We start from the raw sequence: 16,653 nt of genomic DNA on the forward strand, positions 1-16,653 counted from the left end.
TTCACCCCAACCATTTTAGAACATGTACAACAAATCTTTACTTCTCTCTTCTGGAGAATTTCAAATCCATGTCCTCAAATTCATGTAACAAGCAGCAGCTTTAACTGGGACCTAGACCACCACAGGTAGAAATACTGGAGTGTATTTACTAAAGGCAAAAAGACTGTGCACTTTGCAGTTGCTCCAGAGCTTAGTAAATGAGGTAAGGCTTCACTTTACAAAGAATACCCAATCACATGCAAAGAAAAAAAACAAAAACAGCATTTTTGCTTGCAGATGATTGGATGATGGAAGTCAGCAGAGCTTTGGGGCAACTGCACTTTGCAAAAGTGCAAAGTCAATTTGCCCTTAGTAAATCCTCCCCGTATTGTCTAATGAATGAGCTATCACAAATGTGCTGCAACACACCATAGTGCAATGTTGTAAAAATGATATGTCTGATACTTAAAACATTTTTGTTGCATAAGAAGCCTATTGTTTTCAATGGGCTGCCTAAATGCAAGACATTTTAACACGTCACACACTGCACAAATGGAAATGGTCCCTGAAACTAAACAGTTCTACATCACCCTCAGGATTTAAGAAAAATGGCAATATGGAAAGCTTGTTTCTTTTAGTGCCGGATCACACTATAGCGATGTCAGACATCGCATGTGATTCGCACCACACTGTGCGATGCAAATTTAGCCATACTTATTGCCTGGCTGAATTTGCATCGCATTCGGACCAAAGTGAGTCCGCACCAGAATCAGATCACATGGGTGTTCACAGCTATGCGATCCCATTCCTGTCTGACCTGACAGTTTGCACTGCTATATGCAAACTAATCTGGGGGTGTCATTAACTTTGTATTGACACTCCCAGCAGTTCGCATATGGCAGTGTGAGCTGCCTGCGAGTCGGGTGCGATGTGGAAACCCGCAGTGGATTCGCAGGGTTCCCGCATCACACCAGTGTGAACCGCCACTCACAGTTTCATGTTTCCAAATGTTCAATCCTCTATATATGCTTTATAGATAGATACTTTGTTTAGAATTCTGTTCATTATTTCCTGTCCTGTATGTTTCTTTTCACCATACAAATTACAGGCAGAAGAAAGAAGTTCTACGTATTATGAGGCAGCGGGCCCTGGCCTAGAGATTCATCAAAGAGCTCTGACATTTGCACCTGCTCCCTACCTGCATGAATTCCCCCTAAGCAGGATGCCCCATGCTTTACTACATCCTCCAGGGGTAATAGGCACAGTGCCATAGACAGAGCAGTACTACCATTGGTCTACCAGTCCACAGTGCTGCCATTGGTCTATCATTTTGCAGTGCTACCAGTGGTCTACCAGTCGCAATAGATCTACCAGTCCATAGTGCTGCCATTGGTCTAACAATCCATGGTGTTGCAATGGGTCTACCATTCCACAGTACTGCCATTGGTCTACCTGTACACGGTGCTGCCATTAGTCTACCTGTACATGGTGCTGCCATTCCTCTACCAGTACACAGTGCTGCTGCCATTCCTCTACCAGTACAGTGCTGCTGCCATTCCTCTACCAGTACACGGTGCTGCCATTAGTCCACCTGTACACGGTGCTGCCATTAGTCCACCTGTACACGGTGCTGCCATTAGCCCACCTGTACACGGTGCTGCCATTCTTCTACCAGTACACAGTGCTGCTGCCATTCCTCTACCAGTACAGTGCTGCTGCCATTCCTCTACCAGTACACAGTGCTGCCATTAGTCCACCTGTACATGGTGCTGCCATTAGTCCACCTGTACACGGTGCTGCCATTAGTCCACCTGTACACGGTGCTGCCATTAGTCCACCTGTACACGGTGCTGCCATTAGTCCACCTGTACACGGTGCTGCCATTAGTATACCTGTACACGGTGCTGCCATTGGTCTACCTGTACACGGTGCTGCCATTAGTCTACCTGTACATGGTGCTGCCATTCCTCTACCAGTACACAGTGCTGCTGCCATTCCTCTACCAGTACACGGTGCTGCCATTAGTCCACCTGTACACGGTGCTGCCATTAGTCTACCTGTACACGGTGCTGCATTTCCTATACCTGTACACGGTGCTGCCATTAGTCCACCTGTACACGGTGCTGCCATTAGTCTACCTGTACACGGTGCTGCCATTCCTCTACCAGTACACGGTGCTGCCATTAGTCCACCTGTACACGGTGCTGCCATTAGTCCACCTGTACACGGTGCTGCCATTAGTCTACCTGTACACGGTGCTGCCATTAGTCTACCTGTACATGGTGCTGCCATTCCTCTACCAGTACACGGTGCTGCCATTAGTCCACCTGTACACGGTGCTGCCATTAGTCCACCTGTACACGGTGCTGCCATTAGTCCACCTGTACACGGTGCTGCCATTAGTGTACCTGTACACGGTGCTGCCATTAGTCCACCTGTACACGGGGCTGCCATTAGTCTACCTCTACACGGTGCTGCCATTAGTCTACCTGTACATGGTGCTGCCATTAGTTTACCTGTACATGGTGCTGCATTTCCTATACCTGTACACAGTGCTGCCATTAGTCTACCTGTACACGGTGCTGCCATTAGTATACCTGTACACGGTGCTGCCATTAGTGTACCTGTACATGGTGCTGCATTTCCTATACCTGTACACTGTGCTGCCATTAGTCTACCTGTACACGGTGCTGCCATTAGTCTACCTGTACACGGTGCTGCCATTAGTATACCTGTACACGGTGCTGCCATTAGTCCACCTGTACATGGTGCTGCCATTAGTATACCTGTACACGGTGCTGCCATTAGTCCACCTGTACACGGTGCTGCCATTAGTCTACCTGTACACGGTGCTGCCATTCCTCTACCTGTACACTGTGCTGCCATTAGTGTACCTGTACACGGTGCTGCCATTAGTATACCTGTACACGGTGCTGCCATTCCTCTACCTGTACACAGTGATGCCATTAGTCTACCTGTACACGGTGATGCCATTAGTCTACCTGTACACGGTGATGCCATTAGTCTACCTGTACACGGTGCTGCCATTAGTCTACCTGTACACGGTGCTGCCATTAGTCCACCTGTACACGGTGCTGCCATTAGTATACCTGTACACAGTGCTGCCATTAGTCCACCTGTACACGGTGCTGCCATTAGTCTACCTGTACACGGTGCTGCCATTAGTCTACCTGTACATGGTGCTGCCATTCCTCTACCAGTACACAGTGCTGCTGCCATTCCTCTACCAGTACACGGTGCTGCCATTAGTCCACCTGTACACGGTGCTGCCATTAGTCTACCTGTACACGGTGCTGCCATTCCTCTACCAGTACACAGTGCTGCTGCCATTCCTCTACCAGTACACGGTGCTGCCATTAGTCCACCTGTACACGGTGCTGCCATTAGTCCACCTGTACACGGTGCTGCCATTAGTCCACCTGTACACGGTGCTGCCATTAGTCCACCTGTACACGGTGCTGCCATTAGTATACCTGTACACGGTGCTGCCATTAGTGTACCTGTACATGGTGCTGCATTTCCTATACCTGTACACGGTGCTGCCATTAGTCTACCTGTACACGGTGCTGCCATTAGTCTACCTGTACAAGGTGCTGCCATTAGTCTACCTGTACACAGTGCTGCCATTAGTATACCTGTACACGGTGCTGCCATTAGTCCACCTGTACATGGTGCTGCCATTAGTATACCTGTACACGGTGCTGCCATTAGTCTACCTGTACACGGTGCTGCCATTAGTCCACCTGTACATGGTGCTGCCATTAGTATACCTGTACACGGTGCTGCCATCCCTCTACCTGTACACGGTGCTGCCATTAGTCCACCTGTACACGGTGCTGCCATTAGTCTACCTGTACATGGTGCTGCCATTCCTCTACCTGTACACGGTGCTGCCATTAGTCTACCTGTACACGGTGCTGCCATTAGTATACCTGTACACGGTGCTGCCATTAGTCCACCTGTACACGGTGCTGCATTTCCTATATCTGTACACGGTGCTGCCATTAGTCTACCTGTACACGGTGCTGCCATTAGTCTACCTGTACATGGTGCTGCCATTAGTCCACCTGTACATGGTGCTGCCATTAGTCCACCTGTACATGGTGCTGCCATTAGTATACCTGTACACGGTGCTGCCATTAGTCTACCTGTACACGGTGCTGCCATTAGTCTACCTGTACACGGTGCTGCCATTAGTCTACCTGTACACGGTGCTGCCATTAGTCTACCTGTACACGGTGCTGCCATTAGTCCACCTGTACACGGTGCTGCCATTAGTCCACCTGTACATGGTGCTGCCATTAGTCTACCTGTACACGGTGCTGCCATTAGTCCACCTGTACACGGTGCTGCCATTAGTCCACCTGTACATGGTGCTGCCATTAGTCTACCTGTACACGGTGCTGCCATTAGTCTACCTGTACACGGTGCTGCCATTAGTCCACCTGTACACGGTGCTGCATTTCCTATACCTGTACACGGTGCTGCCATTAGTCCACCTGTACACGGTGCTGCCATTAGTCTACCTGTACACGGTGCTGCCATTAGTCTACCTGTACACGGTGCTGCCATTAGTCCACCTGTACACGGTGCTGCCATTAGTCCACCTGTACATGGTGCTGCCATTAGTCTACCTGTACACGGTGCTGCCATTAGTCTACCTGTACACGGTGCTGCCATTAGTCCACCTGTACACGGTGCTGCCATTAGTCCACCTGTACATGGTGCTGCCATTAGTCTACCTGTACACGGTGCTGCCATTAGTCTACCTGTACACGGTGCTGCCATTAGTCCACCTGTACACGGTGCTGCATTTCCTATACCTGTACACGGTGCTGCCATTAGTCTACCTGTACACGGTGCTGCCATTAGTCTACCTGTACACGGTGCTGCCATTAGTCTACCTGTACACGGTGCTGCCATTAGTCTACCTGTACACGGTGCTGCCATTAGTCCACCTGTACATGGTGCTGCCATTAGTCCACCTGTACACGGTGCTGCCATTAGTCCACCTGTACATGGTGCTGCCATTAGTCTACCTGTACACGGTGCTGCCATTAGTCCACCTGTACACGGTGCTGCCATTAGTCTACCTGTACACGGTGCTGCCAGTAGTCTACCTGTACACGGTGCTGCCATTAGTCCACCTGTACACGGTGCTGCCATTAGTCTACCTGTACACGGTGCTGCATTTCCTATATCTGTACACGGTGCTGCCATTAGTCTACCTGTACACGGTGCTGCCATTAGTCCACCTGTACATGGTGCTGCCATTAGTCTACCTGTACACAGTGCTGCCATTAGTCCACCTGTACACGGTGCTGCATTTCCTATACCTGTACACGGTGCTGCCATTAGTCTACCTGTACACGGTGCTGCCATTAGTCTACCTGTACACGGTGCTGCCATTAGTCTACCTGTACACGGTGCTGCCATTAGTCTACCTGTACACGGTGCTGCCATTAGTCCACCTGTACATGGTGCTGCCATTAGTCCACCTGTACATGGTGCTGCCATTAGTCCACCTGTACACGGTGCTGCCATTAGTCCACCTGTACACGGTGCTGCCATTAGTCCACCTGTACATGGTGCTGCCATTAGTCTACCTGTACACGGTGCTGCATTTCCTATACCTGTACACGGTGCTGCCATTAGTCTACCTGTACACGGTGCTGCCATTAGTCTACCTGTACACGGTGCTGCCATTAGTCTACCTGTACACGGTGCTGCCATTAGTCTACCTGTACACGGTGCTGCCATTAGTCCACCTGTACATGGTGCTGCCATTAGTCCTCCTGTACACGGTGCTGCCATTAGTCCACCTGTACACGGTGCTGCCATTAGTCCACCTGTACATGGTGCTGCCATTAGTCTACCTGTACACGGTGCTGCCATTAGTCTACCTGTACACGGTGCTGCATTTCCTATATCTGTACACGGTGCTGCCATTAGTCTACCTGTACACGGTGCTGCCATTAGTCCACCTGTACATGGTGCTGCCATTAGTCTACCTGTACACGGTGCTGCCATTAGTCTACCTGTACACGGTGCTGCCATTAGTCTACCTGTACACGGTGCTGCCATTAGTCCACCTGTACACGGTGCTGCCATTAGTCCACCTGTACACGGTGCTGCCATTAGTCCACCTGTACATGGTGCTGCCATTAGTCTACCTGTACACGGTGCTGCATTTCCTATACCTGTACACGGTGCTGCCATTAGTCTACCTGTACACGGTGCTGCCATTAGTCTACCTGTACACGGTGCTGCCATTAGTCTACCTGTACACGGTGCTGCCATTAGTCTACCTGTACACGGTGCTGCCATTAGTCCACCTGTACATGGTGCTGCCATTAGTCCACCTGTACACGGTGCTGCCATTAGTCCACCTGTACACGGTGCTGCCATTAGTCCACCTGTACATGGTGCTGCCATTAGTCTACCTGTACACGGTGCTGCCATTAGTCCACCTGTACACGGTGCTGCCATTAGTCTACCTGTACACAGTGCTGCCAGTAGTCTACCTGTACACGGTGCTGCCATTAGTCCACCTGTACACGGTGCTGCCATTAGTCTACCTGTACACGGTGCTGCCATTAGTCTACCTGTACACGGTGCTGCATTTCCTATATCTGTACACGGTGCTGCCATTAGTCTACCTGTACACGGTGCTGCCGTTAGTCCACCTGTACATGGTGCTGCCATTAGTCCACCTGTACACGGTGCTGCCATTAGTCCACCTGTACATGGTGCTGCCATTAGTCCACCTGTACACGGTGCTGCCATTAGTCTACCTGTACATGGTGCTGCATTTCCTATACCTGTACACGGTGCTGCCATTAGTCTACCTGTACACGGTGCTGCCATTAGTCTACCTGTACATGGTGCTGCCATTAGTCTACCTGTACACGGTGCTGCCATTAGTCTACCTGTACACGGTGCTGCCATTAGTCTACCTGTACACGGTGCTGCCATTCCTCTACCTGTACATGGTGCTACCATTCCTCTACCTGTACATGGTGCTGCCATTAGTCTACCTGTACACGGTGCTGCCATTAGTATACCTGTACACGGTGCTGCCATTAGTATACCTGTACACGGTGCTGCATTTCCTATACCTGTACACGGTGCTGCATTTCCTATACCTGTACACGGTGCTGCCATTCCTCTACCTGTCCCCGGCGCTGAGTGACTCACACATGTTGCACACTCTCCTCATGCCCGGCACTGGTCACATGACCCGCGTCCTCCCTCCCTCCCTCTATGTCTCGCTGACAGCAGCGGGTACACAGGGGGTTAAGTCACGTGTCCGGCCGGAGGCGCTCCTCTCCCCCCGACACTCCGTCACCGCTCCCCGCCGCCTCACTGGCTCGGCTGACCTGTCAGTTATGGAGAGGGTGGCATGACTGATATTAAGTTGCTGCGACACAGCAGATAACCCTTTCCGTGCCCGACAATGACACGAAGTTGTGGCGCCCTGCTCTAGGGGTCCCGACCTGTAGTCATACATACACACCTCTGTGTGTCAATGACAGGCCATACACACAACACACTCGTGCCTTACAATCAGTCCTCATTCCCAGCTCTGCCAGGAGCCATATGGTAAGTGGCCTCCCATTATTGTCTATGGGGCACACCTGGGTAAAAGGTGCTCCTGTTGGCATGATGCCTTTCTGGGCATAGTCAATGGGAGCTCATATAAAACACATACTGAAAAATAAAATAATAAAGTGACTGAATGAGTGTGAACGTAGACTTACAGTGCAACTTAACTAATAAAAACAAAACTGCACACCAGCAGCTCTTTATTGCAGAAGAAACATGGAATAACAAACACTTACCTGCCTGATCAGTCTGTACACTGAGCTGTGCATGCATGATGTCATTCCCACCAGCAGCCAATCAAGAGGCTGGAAACCTGGCACCCAGAGGTGGCCAGCCAGGGATGTGGCATTGCATCACTGTAAGGTGGAAGAAGCCAGGATATTGGGGGGTTTAGCTCCACTTTAAGGCTGCTTTCACACTCGTCTGTTTTTCTTCTACTTTTGCGTTAAAAAAATCGGACCAAAAACGCATGACTGTGTAATCCTGGGGAACGCTTCACGCTGATCCGTTGCGTTTTGTGACACCCTGCTTGCTGCATTTTTGGTGCAGTAAAAAACAAAAAAACAACAATACGCCTCCCCATTGAAACGCATTGAAAAAGCAAACACGGGTATGTTTTTGATGCAGTTTCTGAGTCACATGTCCTATGAAAAATGCACCGCAAACGTGGGAAAAACACGCCAAAAACACATATGCGTTTTTACCGCGTTTTTGCTACGGATCAGTGTGAAAGTAGCCTATTGCAGAACTAAAGTTCCTCCCTTACAAATGATATTTCCTTCTGGGTTCAGGGTCTCCGGCCATCTTGATTGGCTGAGACGACATAACTCCCATGCGTGACCACAGGAGTTCATTCATCCCAGCACCAAGGTGTGCAGAGCATGTCCATTGTACTGCGCATGCTGGGGGAGGAAAGGAAGCTGATTGGTTAATATGCCCAGCTGCCCCAGTTTTAGTAAATGCCCCCTAAAGTTTGTCTTTTCTGCAATACAAGTTTTTAAAATCAGAGTTAAGTTCCACTTTAAGGGAATAAGCTGCAATGACTGGTTACTGTAAGTTACCGTACATCGCTCCTCCTTCCACCTTGCTCAGTAAGACAAGAATTGAATCACTAAAAGTGCATAAAAGCTTTAAAAGGTAGCTCCACATTCGTGGGGAAAAAAAATAGCAAATAAAAAAAAAATATATCATATACAATTGCTACACAAGTCATCTTGTAATGGAAAAATAATAAAATATGAAATAACAATAAAATAAAAAATAACCTTTCCTTTAACATGTTAATCCCATTTAAAAAAAATTAATAATATTTTTAAATCTGCTAGGTTTATTAATAAAAGACCTGGTGACCATGCCATGATGGTCCTTGTTGAGGCACTTCCTTTAATAGGGTGACAACCCTGTTTCCCAGTTGTTCTCCTGCATTGTCCTAATGGGCTTTTGAAGGTGAAGACTACAAGCGACCATTTCTACTTCACATTCAGCAGCCATGGTCCACTGTTGTCACCATCAGGAAACCCGCCCTGAGACATGCCATGCAGCCTTAGCTTGATTGCCTGCAGACAGAACTGTCTGCAAAAGGGCTGCAGGAGATCAGAAGCATTGAGAGAAAACAAGGGGTGAAACAAAGTATTTTAAGAAAAATAGCAGGATACACAGCACATGAGCAAACTAACAGGGTGGGATTCCAAGGGGGGGTTCCAGAAAACTGGAGCAGCCAGAATCTAGAGCTGTGCATAGCAACCAATCAGCTTGTATATTAAGCTCCTTCAATGAAGCCTTTAACATGAAAGCTAAAAAGGGATTGGCTGTCAGGCACAGCTATTCCAGATTCTGTCTTAGTAAATAGAGCTGAATGTGTCAAATCATGGGAAAGTTCCATGTCGGTGATCCAGTGTAGATAATAGAAGGGGTATTTATATTAATAGTGGAAGAAAAGTTCCCAGTGAACTACACCCATCAGTGTGGACCATCATTTCATAGTGCCAATACACACCATCAGATCAATTATCTTCCCATAGAAATCATCCTCCTCATCATCATCAATACATCAATAAATCAACTGATAGAATACATGTCCAGGGAAGTGTGGATTGCCCATTAGTGACACACACAGATGACAGCTGTCACATCTATATAATAGAAATGCTAATAATGGGGGGTGTGATGTGAGGACAGAGTCATGTATGACACATGTGATGAGCTGTGTGGGTGGATTTTGTAGTTGATCTTCTATTATGGACTTGGTGATGATTACTGATGAAGTGTGGTAGAAATAACCCCCCAATATTGTGTGTAGTGTGAGATGCAGTGCAGCCTATAGAGGAGACAGCCCTGTCTGAGTCTATGTCTGGGTGGGAGAAGTAAACACATAGGAGAGTGGAGGGGGGTGGGTGGCACACACAGGTAGGTGACATACTCTGCATGGGGCGGGCACAGGTGACACTTAACCCTTCAGGTGTAGAGCAGAGGTCAGTCTGATGATGGGGTGGTGGAGGGAGGGAGGGATGAAGAATGGGGGGGGGGGGGGGGTAATGTCTGGTGTCCATGCACACGGTGTGGACTTTGCTCGGTGTCCATGGCTCACTCACCTCTCCTCCTAGGACATGGTAGTCGGTTGGCAGGGATCCTCTGCCTCCTGCCGGATCCGCTCCAACATAGACCGGGCACCCCGAGATCGGCCGACAGCACACACAGCCCGATCTCCCTCCCGATCGCTGACCCAGATCCGATCCCCGATGGGTGACAGCGGGTGTCCTGGCACAGCCTCCGAGGAGTATGGAGGGAGCTCAGAGCCCGTACTCTTCTCTCATCGCCCCGGGGCGCCTCTGGCAGAGTTGGAAAACTTTTCCCCGGCTCCGTGCTACCAGCAGTCAGGCTCGTCCTTCCATCCCCCGTGTCCGCCGTCCTGTCACTCCGATCACATCGTCCTCCCGGAGCGGCGCTCATATACAACGGCTCTGCTAGACAGGAGGAGGGGGAGAGGAGAACCGTGTGTTCCCGGAGAGCGCCGACACCCCGCACACACCAACCCGGACAGCACTCGTATTGGAGCGGACGATGACTGACAGCGCACTGAGCACCGAGCTGTCTAGTTCCCATGCAAGAGAAACCAGTGTGATGTCACTGTGACATCGGAGGTCACATGACTCCCGTCATATGGGCCGCTCTGCTCACACGGCTGCATTCTACTGCCCACTGTACACCGGGAGACAGGCAGACAGACCGAGCCCACTGTACGGGGAGACAGGCAGACAGACCGACACAGACAGAGCCCACTGTACGGGGAGACAGGCAGACAGACCGACACAGACAGAGCCCACTGTACACCGGGAGACAGACGAACAGAGAGGGAGAGACAGACAGACAGAGAGAGGACACAACGCACACATACATATACACCCTGCTACACTCCAATGTCACACTCCGCTGTACTGTCATACTGTACTGTACTGTCACACTGCATTATACTGTCATATTGTACTGTCTGACTGTACTGTACTGTCATACTGCGTTATACTGTCACACTCTGCTGTCATACTGTATTGTCTGACCGTACTCCACTGTCACACTTTACTGTCATACTGCATTATACTGTCACACTCTACTGTCATAATGTACTGTCCAACTGTACTCCACTGTCACACTGTACTATCATACTGCATTATACTGTCACACTCTACTGTCATAATGTACTGTCCGACTGTACTCCACTGTCATACTGTACTGTCATACTGCATTATACTGTCACACTCTACTGTCATACTGTACTGTTCGACTGTACTCCACTGTCATACTGTACTGTCATACTACATTATACTGTCACACTCTACTGTCAAATTGTACTGTCCGACTGTACTCCACTGTCACACTGTACTGTCATACTACGTTATACTGTCACACTCTACTGTCATAATGTACTGTCCGACTGTACTCCACTGTGATACTGCATTATACTATCACACTCAACTGTCATACTGTATTGTCTGACTTTACTCCACTGTCACACTTTACTGGCATACTGCATTATACTGTCACAATCTACTGTCATACTGTACTGTCCGACTGTACTCCACTGTCACACTTTACTGGCATACTGCATTATACTGTCACAATCTACTGTCATACTGTACTGTTCGACTGTACTCCACTGTCATACTGTACTGTCATACTGCATTATACTGTCACACTCTACTGTCATAATGTACTGTCCAACTGTACTCCACTGTCACACTGTACTATCATACTGCATTATACTGTCACACTCTACTGTCATAATGTACTGTCCGACTGTACTCCACTGTCATACTGTACTGTCATACTGCATTATACTGTCACACTCTACTGTCATACTGTACTGTTCGACTGTACTCCACTGTCATACTGTACTGTCATACTACATTATACTGTCACACTCTACTGTCAAATTGTACTGTCCGACTGTACTCCACTGTCACACTGTACTGTCATACTACGTTATACTGTCACACTCTACTGTCATAATGTACTGTCCGACTGTACTCCACTGTGATACTGCATTATACTATCACACTCAACTGTCATACTGTATTGTCTGACTTTACTCCACTGTCACACTTTACTGGCATACTGCATTATACTGTCACAATCTACTGTCATACTGTACTGTCCGACTGTACTCCACTGTCACACTTTACTGGCATACTGCATTATACTGTCACAATCTACTGTCATACTGTACTGTTCGACTGTACTCCACTGTCATACTGTACTGTCATACTACATTATACTGTCACACTCTACTGTCATAATGTACTGTCCGACTGTACTCCACTGTCATACTGTACTGTCATACTGCATTATACTGTCACACTCTACTGTCATACTGTACTGTTCGACTGTACTCCACTGTCATACTGTACTGTCATACTACATTATACTGTCACACTCTACTGTCAAATTGTACTGTCCGACTGTACTCCACTGTCACACTGTACTGTCATACTACGTTATACTGTCACACTCTACTGTCATAATGTACTGTCCGACTGTACTCCACTGTGATACTGCATTATACTATCACACTCAACTGTCATACTGTATTGTCTGACTGTACTCCACTGTCACACTTTACTGGCATACTGCATTATACTGTCACAATCTACTGTCATACTGTACTGTCCGACTGTACTCCACTGTCACACTTTACTGGCATACTGCATTATACTGTCACAATCTACTGTCATACTGTACTGTTCGACTGTACTCCACTGTCATACTGTACTGTTATACTACATTATACTGTCACACTCTACTGTCATAATGTACTGTCTGACTGTACTCCACTGTCACACTGTACTGTCATACTACGTTATACTGTCACACTCTACTGTCATAATGTACTGTCCGACTGTACTCCACTGTGATACTGCATTATACTATCACACTCAACTGTCATACTGTATTGTCTGACTGTACTCCACTGTCACACTTTACTGGCATACTGCATTATACTGTCACAATCTACTGTCATACTGTACTGTCCGACTGTACTCCACTGTCACACTTTACTGGCATACTGCATTATACTGTCACAATCTACTGTCATACTGTACTGTTCGACTGTACTCCACTGTCATACTGTACTGTCATACTACATTATACTGTCACACTCTACTGTCATAATGTACTGTCTGACTGTACTCCACTGTCACACTGTACTGTCATACTACGTTATACTGTCACACTCTACTGTCATAATGTACTGTCCGACTGTACTCCACTGTGATACTGCATTATACTATCACACTCAACTGTCATACTGTATTGTCTGACTGTACTCCACTGTCACACTTTACTGGCATACTGCATTATACTGTCACAATCTACTGTCATACTGTACTGTTCGACTGTACTCCACTGTCATACTGTACTGTCATACTACATTATACTGTCACACTCTACTGTCATAATGTACTGTCTGACTGTACTCCACTGTCACACTGTACTGTCATACTACGTTATACTGTCACACTCTACTGTCATAATGTACTGTCCGACTGTACTCCACTGTGATACTGCATTATACTATCACACTCAACTGTCATACTGTATTGTCTGACTGTACTCCACTGTCACACTTTACTGGCATACTGCATTATACTGTCACAATCTACTGTCATACTGTACTGTCCGACTGTACTCCACTGTCACACTTTACTGGCATACTGCATTATACTGTCACAATCTACTGTCATACTGTACTGTTCGACTGTACTCCACTGTCATACTGTACTGTCATACTACATTATACTGTCACACTCTACTGTCATAATGTACTGTCCGACTGTACTCCACTGTCACACTGTACTGTCATACTACGTTATACTGTCACACTCTACTGTCATAATGTACTGTCCGACTGTACTCCACTGTGATACTGCATTATACTATCACACTCAACTGTCATACTGTATTGTCTGACTGTACTCCACTGTCACACTTTACTGGCATACTGCATTATACTGTCACAATCTACTGTCATACTGTACTGTCCGACTGTACTCCACTGTCACACTTTACTGGCATACTGCATTATACTGTCACAATCTACTGTCATACTGTACTGTTCGACTGTACTCCACTGTCATACTGTACTGTCATACTACATTATACTGTCACACTCTACTGTCATAATGTACTGTCCGACTGTACTCCACTGTCACACTGTACTGTCATACTACGTTATACTGTCACACTCTACTGTCATAATGTACTGTCCGACTGTACTCCACTGTCATACTGTACTGTCATATTACATTATACTGTCACACTCTACTGTCATAATGTACTGTCCGACTGTACTCCACTGTCATACTGTACTGTCATATTACATTATACTGTCACACTCTACTGTCATAATGTACTGTCCGACTGTACTCCACTGTCACACTGTACTGTCATATTACATTATACTGTCACACTCTACTGTCATAATGTACTGTCCGACTGTACTCCATTGTCACACTGTACTGTCATACTACATTATACTGTCACACTCTACTGTCATAATGTACTGTCCAACTGTACTCCACTGTGATACTGCATTATACTATCACACTCAACTGTCATACTGTATTGTCTGACTGTACTCCACTGTCACACTTTACTGGCATACTGCATTATACTGTCACAATCTACTGTCATACTGTACTGTCCGACTGTACTCCACTGTCACACTTTACTGGCATACTGCATTATACTGTCACAATCTACTGTCATACTGTACTGTTCGACTGTACTCCACTGTCATACTGTACTGTCATACTACATTATACTGTCACACTCTACTGTCATAATGTACTGTCCGACTGTACTCCATTGTCACACTGTACTGTCATACTACGTTATACTGTCACACTCTACTGTCATAATGTACTGTCCGACTGTACTCCACTGTCACACTGTACTGTCATATTACATTATACTGTCACACTCTACAGTATGACAGTGGAGTACAGTCGGACAGTACATTATGACAGTAGAGTGTGACAGTATAATGTAATATGACAGTACAGTATGACAGTGGAGTACAGTCGGACAGTACATTATGACAGTACTGTCATATTACATTATACTGTCACACTCTACTGTCATAATGTACTGTCCGACTGTACTCCATTGTCACACTGTACTGTCATACTACGTTATACTGTCACACTCTACTGTCATAATGTACTGTCCGACTGTACTCCACTGTCACACTGTACTGTCATACTACGTTATACTGTCACACTCTACTGTCATAATGTACTGTCCGACTGTACTCCACTGTCATACTGTACTGTCATATTACATTATACTGTCACACTCTACTGTCATAATGTACTGTCCGACTGTACTCCACTGTCATACTGTACTGTCATATTACATTATACTGTCACACTCTACTGTCATACTGTACTGTCCGACTGTACTCCACTGTCATACTGCATTATACTGTCACACTCTACTGTCATACTGTACTGTCATACTGTATTATACTATCACACTCAACTGTCATACTGTACTGTCTGACTGTACTCCACTGTCTCACTGTACTGGCATACTGCATTATACTGTCACAATCTACTGTCATACTGTACTGTTCGACTGTACTCCACTGTCACACTATACTGTCATACTGCATTATACTGTCCTACTCTACTGTCATAATGTACTGTCCGACTGTACTCCACTGTCACACTGTACTGTCATATTACATTATACTGTCACACTCTACTGTCATAATGTACTGTCCGACTGTACTCCACTGTCATACTGTACTGTCATACTGCATTATACTGTCACACTCTACTGTCATACTGTACTGTCCGACTGTACTCCACTGTCATACTGTACTGTCATACTGCATTATACTGTCACACTCTACTGTCATAATGTACTGTCCAACTGTACTCCACTGTCATACTGTACTGTCATACTGCATTATACTGTCACACTCTACTGTCATACTGTACTGTCCGACTGTACTCCACTGTCATACTGCATTATACTATCACACTCTACTGTCATACTGTACTGTCATACTGTATTATACTATCACACTCAACTGTCATACTGTACTGTCTGACTGTACTCCGCTGTCTCACTGTACTGGCATACTGCATTATACTGTCACAATCTACTGTCATACTGTACTGTTCGACTGTACTCCACTGTCACACTATACTGTCATACTGAATTATACGGTCCTACTCTACTGTCATACTGTACTGTCCGACTGTACTCCACTGTCACACTGTACTGTCATACTGCATTATACTGTCACACTCTACTGTCATAATGTACTGTCCGACTGTACTCCACTGTCATACTGTACTGTCATATTACATTATACTGTCACACTCTACTGTCATAATGTACTGTCCGACTGTACTCCACTGTCACACTGTACTGTCATACTACATTATACTGTCACACTCTACTGTCATAATGTACTGTCCGACTGTACTCCACTGTCATACTGTTCTGTCATACTGCATTATACTGTCACACTCTACTGTCATA

General features: G+C 46.7%; 1 protein-coding gene across 2 annotated transcripts in view; it reads right to left on the minus strand.

Moving 5' to 3' along the window:
- NR3C2 (nuclear receptor subfamily 3 group C member 2) overlaps positions 1-10,731 on the minus strand; it is a 544,471-nt gene extending 533,740 nt beyond the window's left edge. For both annotated transcript variants that reach the window (XM_082261285.1, XM_082261286.1), the window contains exon 1: positions 10,197-10,731. In XM_082261285.1, coding sequence (XP_082117411.1) covers positions 10,197-10,707 — 511 coding nt within the window. In that variant the 5' untranslated portion in view covers positions 10,708-10,731. The remainder of the gene's footprint in view (positions 1-10,196) is intronic.
- Positions 10,732-16,653: the final 5,922 nt, after the last annotated feature.

The sequence above is a fragment of the Pelophylax lessonae genome (genome assembly GCF_965119305.1).
Source record: "Pelophylax lessonae genome assembly, chromosome: 1".
Lineage (NCBI taxonomy): Eukaryota > Metazoa > Chordata > Amphibia > Anura > Ranidae > Pelophylax > Pelophylax lessonae.